General features: G+C 53.3%; 1 protein-coding gene across 1 annotated transcript in view; it reads right to left on the reverse strand.

Moving 5' to 3' along the window:
* Positions 1-15,522, reverse strand: part of LOC133354335 (glutamate receptor ionotropic, delta-2-like) — a 224,991-nt gene that overhangs the window by 24,751 nt on the left and 184,718 nt on the right. The window contains exons 8-12 of the mRNA XM_061571083.1: positions 12,751-12,912; positions 11,564-11,686; positions 10,019-10,120; positions 4,812-5,009; positions 1,178-1,465 (exon numbers count right to left, since the gene is read on the reverse strand). Coding sequence (XP_061427067.1) covers positions 1,178-1,465; positions 4,812-5,009; positions 10,019-10,120; positions 11,564-11,686; positions 12,751-12,912 — 873 coding nt within the window. The remainder of the gene's footprint in view (positions 1-1,177; positions 1,466-4,811; positions 5,010-10,018; positions 10,121-11,563; positions 11,687-12,750; positions 12,913-15,522) is intronic.

Raw genomic sequence — 15,522 nt, forward strand, 5'->3', positions numbered from 1 at the left:
GCTAGTCCCCTGCCTACTGTCCAATATCCACGTTCACTCAGCCGCTAGCCCCCTGCCTACTGTCCAATATCCACGCCCACTCAGCCGCTAGCCCCCTGCCTACTGTCCAATAGCCACACTCACTCAGCCGCTAGTCCCCTGCCTACTGTCCAATAGCCACACTCACTCAGCCGCTAGTCCCCTGCCTACTGTCCAATAGCCACACCCACTCAGCCGCTAGCCCCCTGCCTACTGTCCAATAGCCACGCCCACCCAGCCGCTAGCCCCCTGCCCACTGTCCAATAGCCACACTCACTCAGCCGCTAGCCCCCTGCCTACTGTCCAATAGCCACACTCACTCAGCCGCTAGCCCCCTGCCTACTGTCCAATAGCCACACTCACTCAGCCGCTAGCCCCCTGCCTACTGTCCAATAGCCACGCCCACCCAGTCGCTAGCCCCCTGCCCACTGTCCAATAGCCACACTCACTCAGCCGCTAGCCCCCTGCCTACTGTCCAATAGCTACACTCACTCAGCCGCTAGTCCCCTGCCTACTGTCCAATAGCGACACCCACTCAGCCGCTAGCCCCTGCCTACTGTCCAATAGCCACACTCACTCAGCCGCTAGCCCCCTGCCTACTGTCCAATAGCCACACTCACTCAGCCGCTAGCCCCCTGCCTACTGTCCAATAGCCACGCCCACCCAGCCGCTAGCCCCCTGCCTACTGTCCAATAGCGACGCCCACTCAGCCGCTAGCCCCCTGCCCACTGTCCAATATCCACACTCACTCAGCCGCTAGTCCCCTGCCTACTGTCCAATATCCACGTTCACTCAGCCGCTAGCCCCCTGCCTACTGTCCAATATCCACGCCCACTCAGCCGCTAGCCCCCTGCCTACTGTCCAATAGTCACGCTCACTCAGCCGCTAGCCCCCTGCCCACTGTCTAATAGCCACACTCACTCAGCCGCTAGTCCCCTGCCTACTGTCCAATAGCCACGCCCACTCAGCCGCTAGCCCCCTGCCTACTGTCCAATAGCCACACTCACTCAGCCGCTAGCCCCCTGCCTACTGTCCAATAGCCCCACTCACTCAGCCGCTAGCCCCCTGCCTACTGTCCAATAGCGACGCTCACTCAGCTGCTAGCCCCCTGCCCACTGTCCAATAGTCACGCTCGCTCAGCCGCTAGTCCCCGCCCTACCTCATAGTCATCGTCGTCGGCCGTGCCTCCGCTGGCACTGCCACCGCCGTCGTCCTTGCCGTGCAGCTCGTTGAGGCGGTGCACGAGGACGCCCACGAGGCACACGGTGACCGAGAGGCAGGTCCAGACGGCGGGCTCCAGGGGCGAGAGGCACGACAGCAGGTGCCATGAGGGGTCGGGCCGGCGCAGCATCACGGCGACGCCGCGGTCCAGGAAGCGCACCGTGAAGTCGACGGCCGACTCGCGTTCCGGCGTGATGACCATCGCGCCCAGGCCAGCGTCCGCTTGCTGCGGATCAGGAGGGGGGGGGGGGCAGGGGTGGGAACCGCGCGAAGTCAGCGACCGCACTAAGGGGCGACCCTTCAAAGGCGCGACCGGAACGAGCCGCGACTGTGCGAACTGGCGAACAACGCGAGCAACGGACTGGAGACGCATTGTCGTGGCGCAAAAGCGCCGGTTGCGCGAACAGTAAACGATAATTCCTGGAGGTGCGAGATGTAATTATCCCACTCTTTTTTTTTCCAAGAGAGGAGAATGAACCTTTTTTCAGTTAACAAACAAAAAAAATTGCAACTCGATTAAAAACGCCGCGGAAAAATAACTAAACTAAAAAGGAACAATTACATCGGGGATTTTAAACTTTACTCCCGTCTCATTAAACTAGCCCACACAATGGCAGTCTGCCCCCAACTCAAAGCTCCATTTGAATCTTGATTTTGACCCACATTGGAGTGCTAATTGCCCTAATAGAATCAAAGTGCGCATTTGGTAGCAGGTGGATGGGGCCCACCGCTCATGAAAGGCAGCCACATGTAACGACCCCGAGACTCCCTCCCCGCCCCGCCCCGCGACGTCACGTCACGGCTGCAAGTTGAAAACGCGTGCAGTTAGGGCTCTTAGCGGTTGCACGTTTCTGAGTGACCAAACCGCGCGCGCGCGTGGCTCCAAACTGTGTGCAGCCCGCCACCCCTCCACCCAATCACCAACCCACCCCTCCACCCACCCCCCCTCCACCCACCCCTCCACCCACCCCCCCTCCACCCACATCCCCTCCCCCCCCCCCGCCTCCTCCCCCTCCACACAATCCCACAATTCTATCCACCGTCAGATTTCGGAAGGGGTTAACAAATTAGCGTCTCGTTAGTGGTGCGGAACAGAGGCAGTCTTTCATTACCGGATCATTATCAGCCCCATTAGTAATGCTCGCTGGCAAAACAGCTTCTCAACATAATTTAAAAACGCGGATGAATTAAACAACAAAACATTTATTCATTCCCACTGGCCCGTGGACTTAATGAAAATTCCGTAACAAAATGACGAAGGTTATTATTTATTTATATATATAAATATACGCTCTCCTGCTTAGTTACCCATTTATTTGTGACGACGCTTTATCTGCCGGGCGAGGTGGGTGGCGAGGTGGATGCCGGAGTGGGAAGGCCTCAATTTTCATCTTAGCGTCCAGGAATCGCTCCCGCAGGCCGATTCCTCCGTCCCCCATCCAGAAAAAAATTAACAACCTCCGAGGCACCGCGGCCGTCCTTATCGGCGGCGATAAACGACTGATCGAGCCCATTTGGTTGGTCTTATCAGGGTGTACAGGGTGCACGTGAAGGTATCGTCCGTTATATTAAGATTTGCAAGGCAACTCCATAAAAAGAGATTCATATACTAAGGGTTTAATTTTCACCGGGTCTGTCCGGGTCGGTGACGCAGAAGATTTGTCCTCGCCCGGCACAACACATCCAGTATACTCCTCGCTCTGGCTGCAGCTACTGCTGGCCACTTACCGCTAACTTTGCTCTACCAGCGACCGACGGAAAATATATATTTGCAGGAATCGGCATGCCACATCCGGTGTTCCTCTCGCTCTGGCTGTGCTTGCCAGATAATAACGGGAGATAAATTAAGCTCCACCCCCTCCCGTGTGCGTATCTCTCAACAGTTACGTGAAGTCACCATTCTGAACCGCGCAGGTTGAATATGCTGGCGACGCTCCGTCCGGCGGCGCGTGCCGAAGGTTTGAGAGATCGTGAAAGCTCGCAAAAACCACGATTGGATTATGAGCTGCTGTGGAATAAAAAGAATAAGATGTAGAGCTGATAAAAAAAAATGCATGTCGGGTTGTAAAACATTGACACTGAATGGTGTAATCTTCAGGAACAAATGCTAACACGGTTCTTCGTAACATAAACGTCGAGGCAACACCGCACAGAGGACCCTCGCGGATGCCTTGGAAGACGTCGAAACCGAACACCTCCTGGAAATCTGCAACGCGAACGAGACGCGTCTTCGGAGTTGCGTGAGACGGCGACATCAGTGGCGGACGTTACAGTCACGAGCTGCTCGAACATTCCTTCAAGCTGCTCAGTGAAAGAGGCAAATTGCTCGTGCGCGGTCGCTAATGCCTTGAGGATTCTTTGAACGCGTTCAGAGAGATGGGCCTCCTTTCTCGCGGAGTAATGGCTGAGTGCGCGCGCGTGCACGAACACACGCACATAGACGAGACAAAGATCCGCCCCGTTAAAGCCTCAACAGACTGTTGTGGCAAGAGCTGCGAGCTAGCAGCGCCTATGAAGGCCGGCACGACACATGACCGGGTGGGTGGCCGGCCACCTTTGTCTTCCCGGTGGCGATGTCTACACACCGCACCAGGTACTCATTTGAGGCTGAGTCGACCAAGGGGAGACGCAGGACCGGTTCACATTATCGTCATTGGTGGGGATCTAACTCGGGTCGCTGGGTTCGTAGCGCAGCTCGCGTTAACCGCTGCACCGCCACTCCCTCCATGCTCACATACACGTAGACTCACTGGCCGAAAATGAGCATTTTGGTCTGAAATTAAACCAATTCGTTTCCCTCCTTCAATTTCAGCGCCACCCCCCCACCTCGTCCCCCCCCTCTTCTCCACCCACTCCGCCTACTCCCACCCCCGCCCCCGGCATCCCCACCCTCCCGATGCATGAATTATATTTGTGCTTTCATTTTGAGCTTAATTAAAATCAATTTATCAGTGTTTCGGCTAATTAATTCAAATCTTTCCCCATTTGCTTCCAAATTTTCGACTCAAATTACGGTCACTTCATTTGCTTGGCCAATTTTTCATTCAACACCCCCGCCCCCCCCCCCCAAACTCACGCCTCCCTATCCCCCCCCCCCCCCCCGAGACCAACATTTTCCTCCGCCAGTTTCCACAAGGCCAGGGGTGGTTCTGCCACCATCAGGGGTCCCTAAGCAGGAATATTACCCCCCCCCCCCCCCCCCCCCATTTCTAAGTCACCCACCCACCCCCAAACCTTCCCCTCCCCCTTGCCGCGACTGCGCACACGTGACTTTATATGTGCTCGCTAACAGCATTTTCCCCAACAACCTGTTGACGCTGTCTTTCCGACAACCCTGTTCTTCACCTGAGGACGGCTGCTTGCGTTGTGGCCGACACGTCGTGAGAATTGTATTTTATTAAATTTTATTTTTATTTTATTTTATTATTTCCCTTCTACGTGACTTTACTGAAAGAACCAAGAAGATGAACCTGTTGAAGGCTACACGGTGGGATCTTTGTCTGCACGTGTGCGTGCGTGCATGTGCGTGCGTGTGCGTGCGTGCATGTGCGTGCGTGCGTGCGCGTCCGTGCCTTGTGCAGGATCTCCCCGAGCAAGCCGTTCCAGGAGCCGCCAGGCCCCGGGCGGCCGTAGCTGTTGTCGGGCGCCTGGTAGAGGTCGTAGGTGAAGCCCAGGTGACGCGACAGCTCCTCCAGCACGTCGACGGCGAAGCCCACGAAGCGCTTGGGCTGCCCCAGGACGTTGCTCGCCTTCATCACGAACGGCGGGTCCTGCGAGCCGCGGGCAGTCATGCTTGCTCCTTCTCTCGATCGTTCGTTCGTTCATTAATTTGCTCGCAAAAGTCATCCAAATTTGTCATTTTTTGTTCAATGGACCCGCAAATTATTCGGTTGGATTTACACAGCAGCAGCATCGCCCGTCCCCCGTAATGTGACGCTACCGCAGACCGTGTCGGTGAAACACAGCGGCGGATTCCGTCGCGATAGCCCTGCGAACACCGAACGTACGAACTCACAATCATTATTATCAGCAGGGGGTCTCGGAAGCAGTTCTGCGACATCACCTTCAGCGGACCGTTCTCGAACACAAAGGCTCATGGCACCGCGCTGCAAGGGCTCCGGACGAGGTGGTGAAATGACAATGACGTCAGTGGCATAACTGGAATAACATTTGGAGGTATTTTCTTTGCTATTATGATGATTATTATTGTTTAACACGTACGCTTTCGCGACCAATATCATATATCGCGTACATTTCCAACTGTTAACGTCACAAACCTTACTAATTGGCCGTTTCGAGTGGTGGCGGGTTTAACGACACATATTTACGCAACCTAACCCAAAAAAAACCTATATTATGAATTATTATTGTTATTCGGAGTAAAAGGAAAGGCTGCCGAGCTACAGATTGTAACTCTCACAAAGTGGCCGTTCCCTGAGCTTGGGAGTTCATCGAAGGTTCAACCACTTGGGAAAAATAACGCCGAGTTGCAACCAAGGCATGCGGACTGAAGCTGCCCCGAGGCCTAAGTTATTGAGCGAAAGGTCAGGTCTGCCTGAGAGAGCGTTGCCTGGTCCTTCGCTTGGAACCAGGAGCGCAATAGCCTATGTCATGGGGGGGGGAGGGGGGGTATGCAAGATATGACTGTGGGCCCCCCCTCCTTTCTTCCCGACTCACTTTCACTGAAATAGCTACGGATGTTTTTATAACTATATACAGGGTGCTTAAAAAAATAATATTAACACTTCTGAGAATTTGCAACAATAGCAGCACAATAGATGTGCCTCCGGGCTCTGGAGACCACCTGGAGAAGATTCCAGGCACGCGTTGACGATGATGGCGAACCAGTGGAGACTCTTGACTTCTTGAAGCTATTAACATTGCATTTGTCATCACGTTAGAGTGTAATATCCGTTATTTTTCCATTAAAAACGAAAGTCCCATAGAAGTGTTAACATTTATTTTTTAAACACCTTGTACATATTATTTTAGTTACACCGTGTATTGGGTTTTAGAGCAGTGGGTGTGCGAGACACGGCCAGACTTTTTTTGCAAGAAAGTAACTCATCGGAACGCAAATAAAGCACGGGCAGGTAAGTTGCAACTACTTTGTTTCATCACACCTATGTATCTGCTAACATTATATTTTCTATGATTGAGAACCAAAGGGGTGCAAGGCTGCAGTAAAGGTTAACGACCACAAGTTTAGATGAAGGTGACTGGATTAATAAAGACATTTAAAGGTTACAATAGTCACAATTAAGTTATCGTGCGTCTTGCTTTCATGCTGGGACCCATTGGTCTCGGATTTCCTCAAAGGGTGTGGGATCGTGCTACTTTATGCCGCTTTAATCGGGCTTCACCCATGGTAGACCGCAGAAAATATTTTAATGAGTTCAACGCGTAGGCTTTCGCGACCAACATTGTCCATAACAGAGGTTTTTGAGCAAATGTTGTGGGTTTGCTCTCCAACACACCGGTGCGCTGAACCAGTTACGTGACGAACCATACTATTTGGCTGTGCCGGGTGGTGGCGGGTTTAACGACACATGTATATGTACACGATCTAACCCAAAAACATTTCAATTAATAAAAACATTTTTAATATTTTTTTCGTTTACTTGTTTATATCTTGTGTGTGTAAATGCTTACCCCGACCTCTCATATTCTGATGGTGTATTGTCTTTGAGTTGTGCGCCTTTTGGCGTCATCTGGTCCAAACCACGTGAGACTAGGCTCTAAGGAAAGCTGTCTCGGGTGTGGACCAATCAACTTCAAGGACAGTGCATATATTATCAGAGTTATGTTTTTTGTTTGCATTATGGCTGCAGGTATTGTGGTCTTTGCAAACATGACTCCTTGTAAAATGGTGTCAGTTTTTTTGCCAGATAGAAGGGCAAAAAATCAATTATCTTGTTTATATCTGTCAATTCTGGCCCCCCCCCACCCCCCTTGTGGCCGACTGAACCCCTGTGCGTCACATGACGATGGCAGTGCTGACAGGGAACGACATACTCTCAGTTCTTTCGGTAAAGTCACATAGGTAAAAAATAAATGGCTGTGACGGTCCCACCTGATGACGGAGACTTGTGTTGCCTCCGAAACGTCGTGATTTTATTATTTTATTTTTATTAATTTTAATTTCATTTTATTTTTTTACCTACATGACTTTACCGAAAGAACTGAGAGTATGAATCCTTGCAGTCACGAACGCTTCAAATCTAGAAGGAAACGACATCATGACGGTGCTGGCTGGCTGGTGGTGGCGGTGTTTTATCTGTAAAAGGAGCTGTGGTGCAGCGGTTAGCACGCTGCTTGGAGTGCACACGCGGACGGTGAGGTCACCGCCTCATCCGTTTGCCGTGGCCGGCGTCTCGGTCGATTCATTGACTCTCGCCAATGGATTCGTGTTCGTCCGCATATTCGCTCGTTGGGTTAGAGTTATGATTGCTATTAAATAGTTCGCTGTTACAAATGGACATTTAAAAATAGAGTTACTAACCACTCCGTCATCTAAGGTATTAATGATGTTTTTGAATAACTGTCAACCATGGTCAATCCACTGCTGTATGAAGGTCTCCACAAGCCACCGGTAACATCTCAGCATAATATGGACATAGATATATTAGTAGCTCAGTTTTATAACATTCTCAGATGGTTGGGTTGTACACCAGAGAGGCTATGTATGTCTAGAACATCTAATGCACATTGCAATAATCTATCCCGCTTATTATTATTATTATTTATCCAGTGTGAATGCCAATGGTTTACACAGTAAATAAACGTAATTTTAAGTGCACATATTGTATTGTTTTCCAAAGGGATTGATTAATTCTAATATTTATTAGGGTATAAAAATCAGGTTGGCGACATCCAATACACCAATAACTTTAATAGACTGTTAGGGAAAGTGTTGTTAGCGAGCACCTATAAAGGCTGAAACGGCACACGAGGTGGTGGGTGGCCAGCACCACGCCCGGCCGTCTTTGTCTCCCTAATGGCGATGTTTACACACCGCACCAGGTACTCATTTGACACTGAGTCGACGCAGAGGAGGCTCAGGACTGGTTCAAAATAATCGTCACTGGATGTTGGCCTTGAGTGGGAATCGAACTCGGGCCGCCGAGTCTGTGGCGCAGCGCGCTAACCGCCGCACCACAGCCCCCCTCCAGATAAACCACTACCACCACCATGATGTTGTTTCTCATCAGCACTGCCGTCGTCACCGTCATCAGCCCGAGCTGAAAAAGAAAACCTTCAATGGGACTCGTCCCGGAAACGTGGCCACGGCGGGCCACAATCGACGGGACAGCATCGCCATCGACTCTCGCCCGAGCACTTCGCACGGGGGGGGGGGGGGGGGGACCTCGCGACGTTCAAACGTCCGGCTCCTCGCGCCGTGTCTGGCCCACTCGCCGCCCGATGAAGACGGCCCTTCGTCAGCTCCAGCAACGTTTCATTTACACCATTGGAACCTCATTTGCCAGTAAAAAATATGATAATTGGTTTTTTACCCTTCTATCTGGCAACAAAACGGATACCTTTTTTACAAGGAGTCATGTTTGCATATACCACAATACCTGCAGCCATAATGCAAACAAAAAACATAACTCTGATAATGTGCACTGTCCTTGAAGTTGATTGGTCCACACCCGAGACAGCTTTCCTTAGAGCCTAGTCTCACATGGGTCCAACCCATATTTTTTGTTTGCATTATGACTGCAGGTATTGCGGTCTATGCAAACATGACTCCTTGTAGAAATGGTGTCAGTTTTTTTTTGCCAGATAGAAGGGTAAAAAACCAATTATCAACGTTTCATTTCTTTTCTTCTTCTTTTCCCGAAACGTGGGATGTCAGGATCGGGGGGGGGGGGGGGGGGCGGCCCACGCGTTGCCAACGTTGGCCCCCCGAGGTCACGTGATTTTTACCGGGCCGCCGGTAGGAACGTGACTCTTCAACCGCAGCAATGACGTCGTGGTCATAATGAATCGATCGTTGAATACGGATCGCAACGCTCAATCGCTGCGAGGACCACTCGAAGTGAGGGGGTGAGGGGTGGGAGGGGGTGAGGGGTGGGAGGGGGTGAGGGCAGGGGGTGAGGGTAGGGGGTAAGGTCGGTGGGGGGTTGGGGTGGGGGGCCACTGCTGGTGGCCTCTGGCTGCTTCTCCCGTGGGGGGCTCCCCCCCTGGGATTGGGGGGGGGGGTCTCCCCATTCCCCCGAGGCAGTCACGTGATTGAAGAGGAACTCGGCATGCTGTTTTTTTTTAGTTTTGATGACGTCTGACTGCATTCACTAGAAACAATGCATGGAAAAACATACACCCCGAATCAGGATAATCACATTGCCATTGAGGTGACAATTGTTCCACTCATGCCATTTAACTTGTCAATTGTTGCCCACGTGACAATTCGATTTGATTGTCCCTGTCAGATGGTGGGGGGTTATCGTGAAACATTGACATCATACCTGCACGACAACCTAACAAAAAAAAGCAAACCTATTACAAATTATAATAACGGTCGTGAACGCCTAGACTTGAAATCGAAGGACTTGTGTCAATGAAAAAATAACACCACTTGCAAAACCGCCGAACCCATGAATATTTTAGACTTTTATGAATCTTGCTTTCGATATATGCGAATGCCCTTGACCCAGCGAACGAGCGCCCTGGCAGTCCTCCTTGACGGCGACAACAACCACACGCCCGCTGCCCAATCACGGCCACCCACCCGACTGTCCGAGCACTCATCTGTCCCGCCCCCCCCCCCTCTCCTCACCAGCACAACAGCCACCTTGAGCGTGACCCCGCGGATGTTGCGTCCTGGCATGCTGTCACTCAGCGAGCCGTTGAGTCCATTCACGGGGTCCCAGACGCCGAGCTGGGGGCGACGGAAAAATGGAGCGGGTTACGCGCCTCGCACGGTTGGGCTACGTGCGGTGCGAGACAACTTCAACGTACGCACGTGCGTACAAGCGTGCGCACGTGGGCACGTATTGCGAGCGTGACCGCGTGCACGCATGCATACCTACACCAGAAACACCATGATCAATCTCATCATTATCATCATCATCATCTATCCCCAAACGACTGAACACCTCTTTTTACTTCTCCGGCCATTGCTGGATGAAGGCCCCCCCATTCCCGTCCATCCTCGCTGCCCGCCCCCCACCCCCCTGCCCCCCCCCCACCCTGTACCACCCCCTCCCCCGCCCACCACACCCCCCCCCCCCTCCAGCTCTTCCTCGCTGGTCATGAATCTCAGGTGGCCCCCCTCTCCTTCTGGCTGCCCTTCTGTCACCAGTCTCGCCCATTGCCCATCATCCCTCCTAGCGCTCTGTCCACTTCAATGGCTATAGGGGAGTATTGCACGGCGCTCTGTCTCTCTCTCTCTCGAGAGAGAGAGAAAACGCGTCGATAACTCACATCAGTGGTCAGTGATGTTCGAACCATGAGAGCCACCCATAGGTCAACTCAGAGAGTGTGGAATTGTGTAAACAACGGTACTTGGTCAAGACAAACGTGGTTGGGGTAAGGTGTGGCGTTTCAACATCATTACTCGGGAGACGAAGGCGGCCGAGCATGATGTTGTGTTTCAACATCAGCACTGGTGAGTGGAGAGATTATGGTGGTGGCCACACCAACCTCTCGCGCGCCGCCACGGCGAACTTAATGGGCGCTCGCCGACACCGAAACCCGCGTCGACAGTTTACGCGAGAGGCGAAACCAGCGCGGAACTTTTTCTTCGTCTTTTTCTGTGCACAGCTACCCCATGCGGTCAGAACCGCTGTGTCTGTCCGTCCACATTCCCGTGTAGATAAACCCACTGAGCCTTAGGCTCATTCACTCAGTGGGTCCCATCTGGATGTCGAGCAAATTCAGCACCACCAGGCGCGGACAGCAGCGGGGGGCTCGGGATTGAGATCATGGGCACGTGTGTGTGCGCGTGTGCGTGCATGTGCGCGTGTGCGTTTGCGTTTCCGTGTGTTTTGTGGTGAGCGGTTGTGCAGTGATTAGCGTGCTGCACTACGACCCCGATGACCCGAGTTCGATTGCCGCTCACGGCCAACGCCGGTGACCATTACCCGAACCGGTCCTGGGCCTCCCCTGGGTCGACTCAGCCTCAAATGAGGACCTGGTGCCGTGTGTAACTAACGCCATTGGGTAGACAAAGGCGGCCGGGCATGGTGTTGGCCACACACCCCCTCGCGCGCCGTGTCGCCCGCCTGAATAGTCCGCTCGCGAACAGCACTTGCCCCGAACGTTATGTCAAGGCTACACGGGGGACCTTTGTCTTTGTTGGTGGACGCTCACGCTCTCCCACCTTCCGCACGGTTTTCTCCTGGCCGCCGTCGGCGTAGCTGGTGCCCAGGACCTCGAACTGCAGGTGGGGGTTCACGCCGAGCTCATTAAACTGGAGCTCTCCCGTCAGCCCCCACACTCGCCCCTGCCAAACCCCCGGAGACACAAAGACAAAGGGTCGCCAGTGTAGCCTTAACAGACTGTAGGGGCAAGTGTTGTTAGCGAGCACACATGCATGTACACAAAGACAAAGGTCCCCCATTTAGCCTCAACAGAGTGTAGGGGCAAGTGCTGTTAGCGAGCACCTATGAAGGCCGGCACGGCACACGAGGGTGTTGGTGGCCAACACCACGCCCGGCCGCCTTTGTCTCCCTAGTGATGATGTTTACACATCGCACCAGGTACTCATTTGAGGCTGAGTCGACCTAGGGGAGGCCAGGGACCGGTTCAGATAATCGTCACTGGTGTTGGCCGTGAGCGGGAATCGAACCCGGGCCGCCAGGTTCATAACGCAGCGCGCTAACCGCTACACACACACACACGCAGACACTGGTAGATGCACGTGCGGCAAATACACATGCAGGTTAATGAAGACACGTGCAGACGCACGAAGATGCACCCTGATGTAGACACAGGCACAGGACCTACGTACACACACACAAACAACAGCAGCAGCAGCAGAAGCCACAAGCAGCCTCCAGCGACGAACAAAGGGCCATTTCCCAGATGCACGATGTCCTTTGGAGAAAAAAAGGGGTAGCCCTGCAATTGCTTGATCACGGCACTGCTGGTAGAAGGTGCCTCTCGTTCACATAGACAGACCTCGAGAGAGCCTCCTCAATGGGACATTTTGGCCTACTCTTCCACGCTGGCCAAATGTCTTGGAAGAGGTGGGAGTAGCCACACTTCACCCCGCCTCATGCGACGGTGCCGATCGACTAACCGTGGTGAACCCTCTTATAGAGCTGCGTGGACAGAGGTGGGGGGATTATATGTGTGTCATCACCTTGTTTACTGATACCTGTATTAACGTGTGTGTGTGTGTGTGTCAATACGAACGTGGCTAGGCGTGGTGCTGGTCACCCATCCCCTCGTATGCCGTGCCAGCCTTCGTGGGTGCTACCTGGGGGATCTTTGTCATTGTCTTGCCATCACCTTGCACGCATCGGCAGCGCCACTGAAGTCAGCGCGCCACCGCGAGGGCCCTACCTTGCGGATGACGTCCAGCATGGAGTGTCCGCCGTTCCAGGGTTTGGTCCAGCGCTTGAGGCAGCTCAGGCTGGCCATGCTGTGCCACTTGCGGTCCTCCAGCTTATGGTGGAAGGCGGTGGTCAGCAGCACCACGCTGTCATAGATGTACAGGCTGCTCACCTGCACAACAAAGGCGAAGATTCTCCCGTATAATCTCAACAGACTGCTGGGGCAAGTGCTGTTAGCGAGCACCTATGAAGGCCGGCACGGCACACGAGGGGGTGGGTGGCCAACACCACGCCCGGCCGCCTTTGTCTCCCCAGTGCTGATATTTACACACCGCTCCAAGTACTCATTTGAGGCCGAGTCGACCTAGAGGAGGCCCAGGACCGGTTAAGATAATCGTTACCGGGTGTTGGCCGTGAGCGGGAATCGAACCCGCCAGGATCATAGCGCAGCGTGCTAACGGCTACCCTACCGCTCCCCACCTCACACACACACAGACACACACACGCACGGCTCCACTGAGCAAATGTGCAATCGGCAGCAGCCACCGGTGAGCGCGGCGCGCGGGCATCACCTGGAAGCGGCCGCGCGTGTAAATCACTCGCGGACCAGGCAAGCGCACGAGACACAAACGACGCACGTAAAAATGCGGCACGACGGATGGCGGTGACACCGACGCGCGCGGCGCTCGCTCGCACAGAGCCCCGAGGTGCGGTGGGCGGGGGCTGGGGGGGGCTCGGGGATTGATATCCTGCGGATGAAGAGGCAGTTTACGAGACGTACGGGCCGCGCGCAATTGTAAATTCTTCGGTGTCGGTGCCAGGTCCGGTTTTACGGGCACACGGACGGTGGCGGTTCGAAGCCTTCCTCTCGTTCCTGCTCTTGCACGTCCCGCCGACCGACCGACGCTCAAAACGGAGGCGGCTTTGGAAGGTGGCTGGGTGGTGGCGGAGGGCCGAGAGCACAGAGCTCCTGCTGCGCTTTTGAAAAGCCGGATTCGAATTCGGGGTTTCAGCCGCCCGTGGTTTCGCCCTCAGTTCGTTAAGGGAAGTGAGCCGACTGTGCTCGTGCCCTGAGTCCCCACGTACCCCATCGCAGTGAACGTGGATGTTGCCTTAATTTGTAAAAAAGAAAACATTAAATTCGAGGTGACCAGGTAGCTCGGTGCTCAGAGCACTGAGCCGGCATGCTTGGAACCCCTGGATTCGAATCCAAGTTTCCATTTCTCTTCGTTCAGCCGTGTTTCTACAGTGAAGGCAGTTGCTTGTTGCTGCCCGGTCACCAATGACTTTACAAAAAAATAACCACGTTTCTTAAATAATTTTTTTAAAATAATCTTCCAATTACAATTGTTGTGACGTCAAAAGACGCACACATTTCTTTTTGTAACTGTGCAGAAAGCAGCGCACCACACTGTGCCGAAGAATGGACGCAAAACTGGTTCCCAAATCTTGTCAATAGATTTAGTTTTTGTAAATTAACTTTGTTGTAGTTATCGCACCGCACTGTGCTACGATTCTGAGAACCCGAGTTGGATTTGAAATCAGCGATGGGCACGAGAACCGGTTTTTGGCCTCCCGTAGACTGATTCAGCCTTAAATGAGTACCTCCTGCAATGTATACAGAGGAGCACTGGGGAGACAAATATGGCCGGGCATGGTGCAGGCCACACTACAAGCATGTGTGTCACGACGGTCTTCATAGGTGCTTGCTAACAGCACTTGCCCCAACATTATGTTCAAAGGCTATACCGGGGAGCTTTGTCTTTGTTGGTGTGCAAGTGTACGAGAGAAAATTCGGTTATAGTCCGGTAAAACAACCCCCTATCTCCTCGTGGTGCCAGACGGGCAATGCTGTCGTGGACAGTGCTGTGGGGGGGAGGGCCAATTCCAATTGGCCTTTCCCCTCATGGCGTCTGTGACCACCACAGCGGATAAATGGGGGCTTTGGATGGGTGCAATGGGCAGGTAACCCCTCCACCTTCAATTAACTACCATTAAACTAAGACCGAAAATTTTAATTAACAAGCTTGTACCGGAGGCCCCGGGGGGACAGGTGTCTATGACGTCTCCTGGCCAAACCCTAATTGGCGGAGCCAGGAGACTAAATCTTTACCCTCGGGGCTCCTCCAGAAACAACAAAAAGCCACTACGGATGGCCACGTGGAATGTTCGAACGCTCACTGCGGAGGAGAGGCTCCCACTCCTCTGTCGGGAGCTGGACCGGTGCCGCCTGGATCTCTGTGGCATTCAGGAGGTCCAGTGGACCGGCTCTGGCTCCTGCCACCATGAGGGGTGGACAGTCCTCTACTCGGGGCAGGAGACTGCCAAACAACAAGGTGTGGCTCTTCTTCTGAACAAAAGAATTAAGGGGTCGTGGGAGCGTGGTGGTGAGGTGTGGGAAGCTGTAAGCCCCAGGCTACTTTGGGCTCGCCTTCCCATCAACCAGAGGCGAGAAGTGGTGGTCGTGGTTACTTATGCTCCCACCAAAGACGAACATCCGTGGAGGGATGCAGGCAATGACGATGAGTCAGATGCCTTCTATGACCTCCTGTTACAGGTGCTGGCTAAAGTGGCCACTTGGGATAGAGTCATCTTGTTGGGTGACTTCAATGCCCGAGTTGGTCATGATGCTGGCACCTGGTCTGGAGTAATTGGAAGGCATGGGCCAGATCAGCTCAATAACAACGGTAGGAGGCTGCTAGATTTTTGATCAGCCCATAGGCTTGTAATTACCAACACGCTGGTCCAACATCAGCTCATCCACACAACATCATGGATGCAT

Source organism: Lethenteron reissneri, chromosome 47 (assembly GCF_015708825.2).
Source record: "Lethenteron reissneri isolate LAM-NWPU_2019-01 chromosome 47, ASM1570882v1, whole genome shotgun sequence".
Lineage (NCBI taxonomy): Eukaryota > Metazoa > Chordata > Hyperoartia > Petromyzontiformes > Petromyzontidae > Lethenteron > Lethenteron reissneri.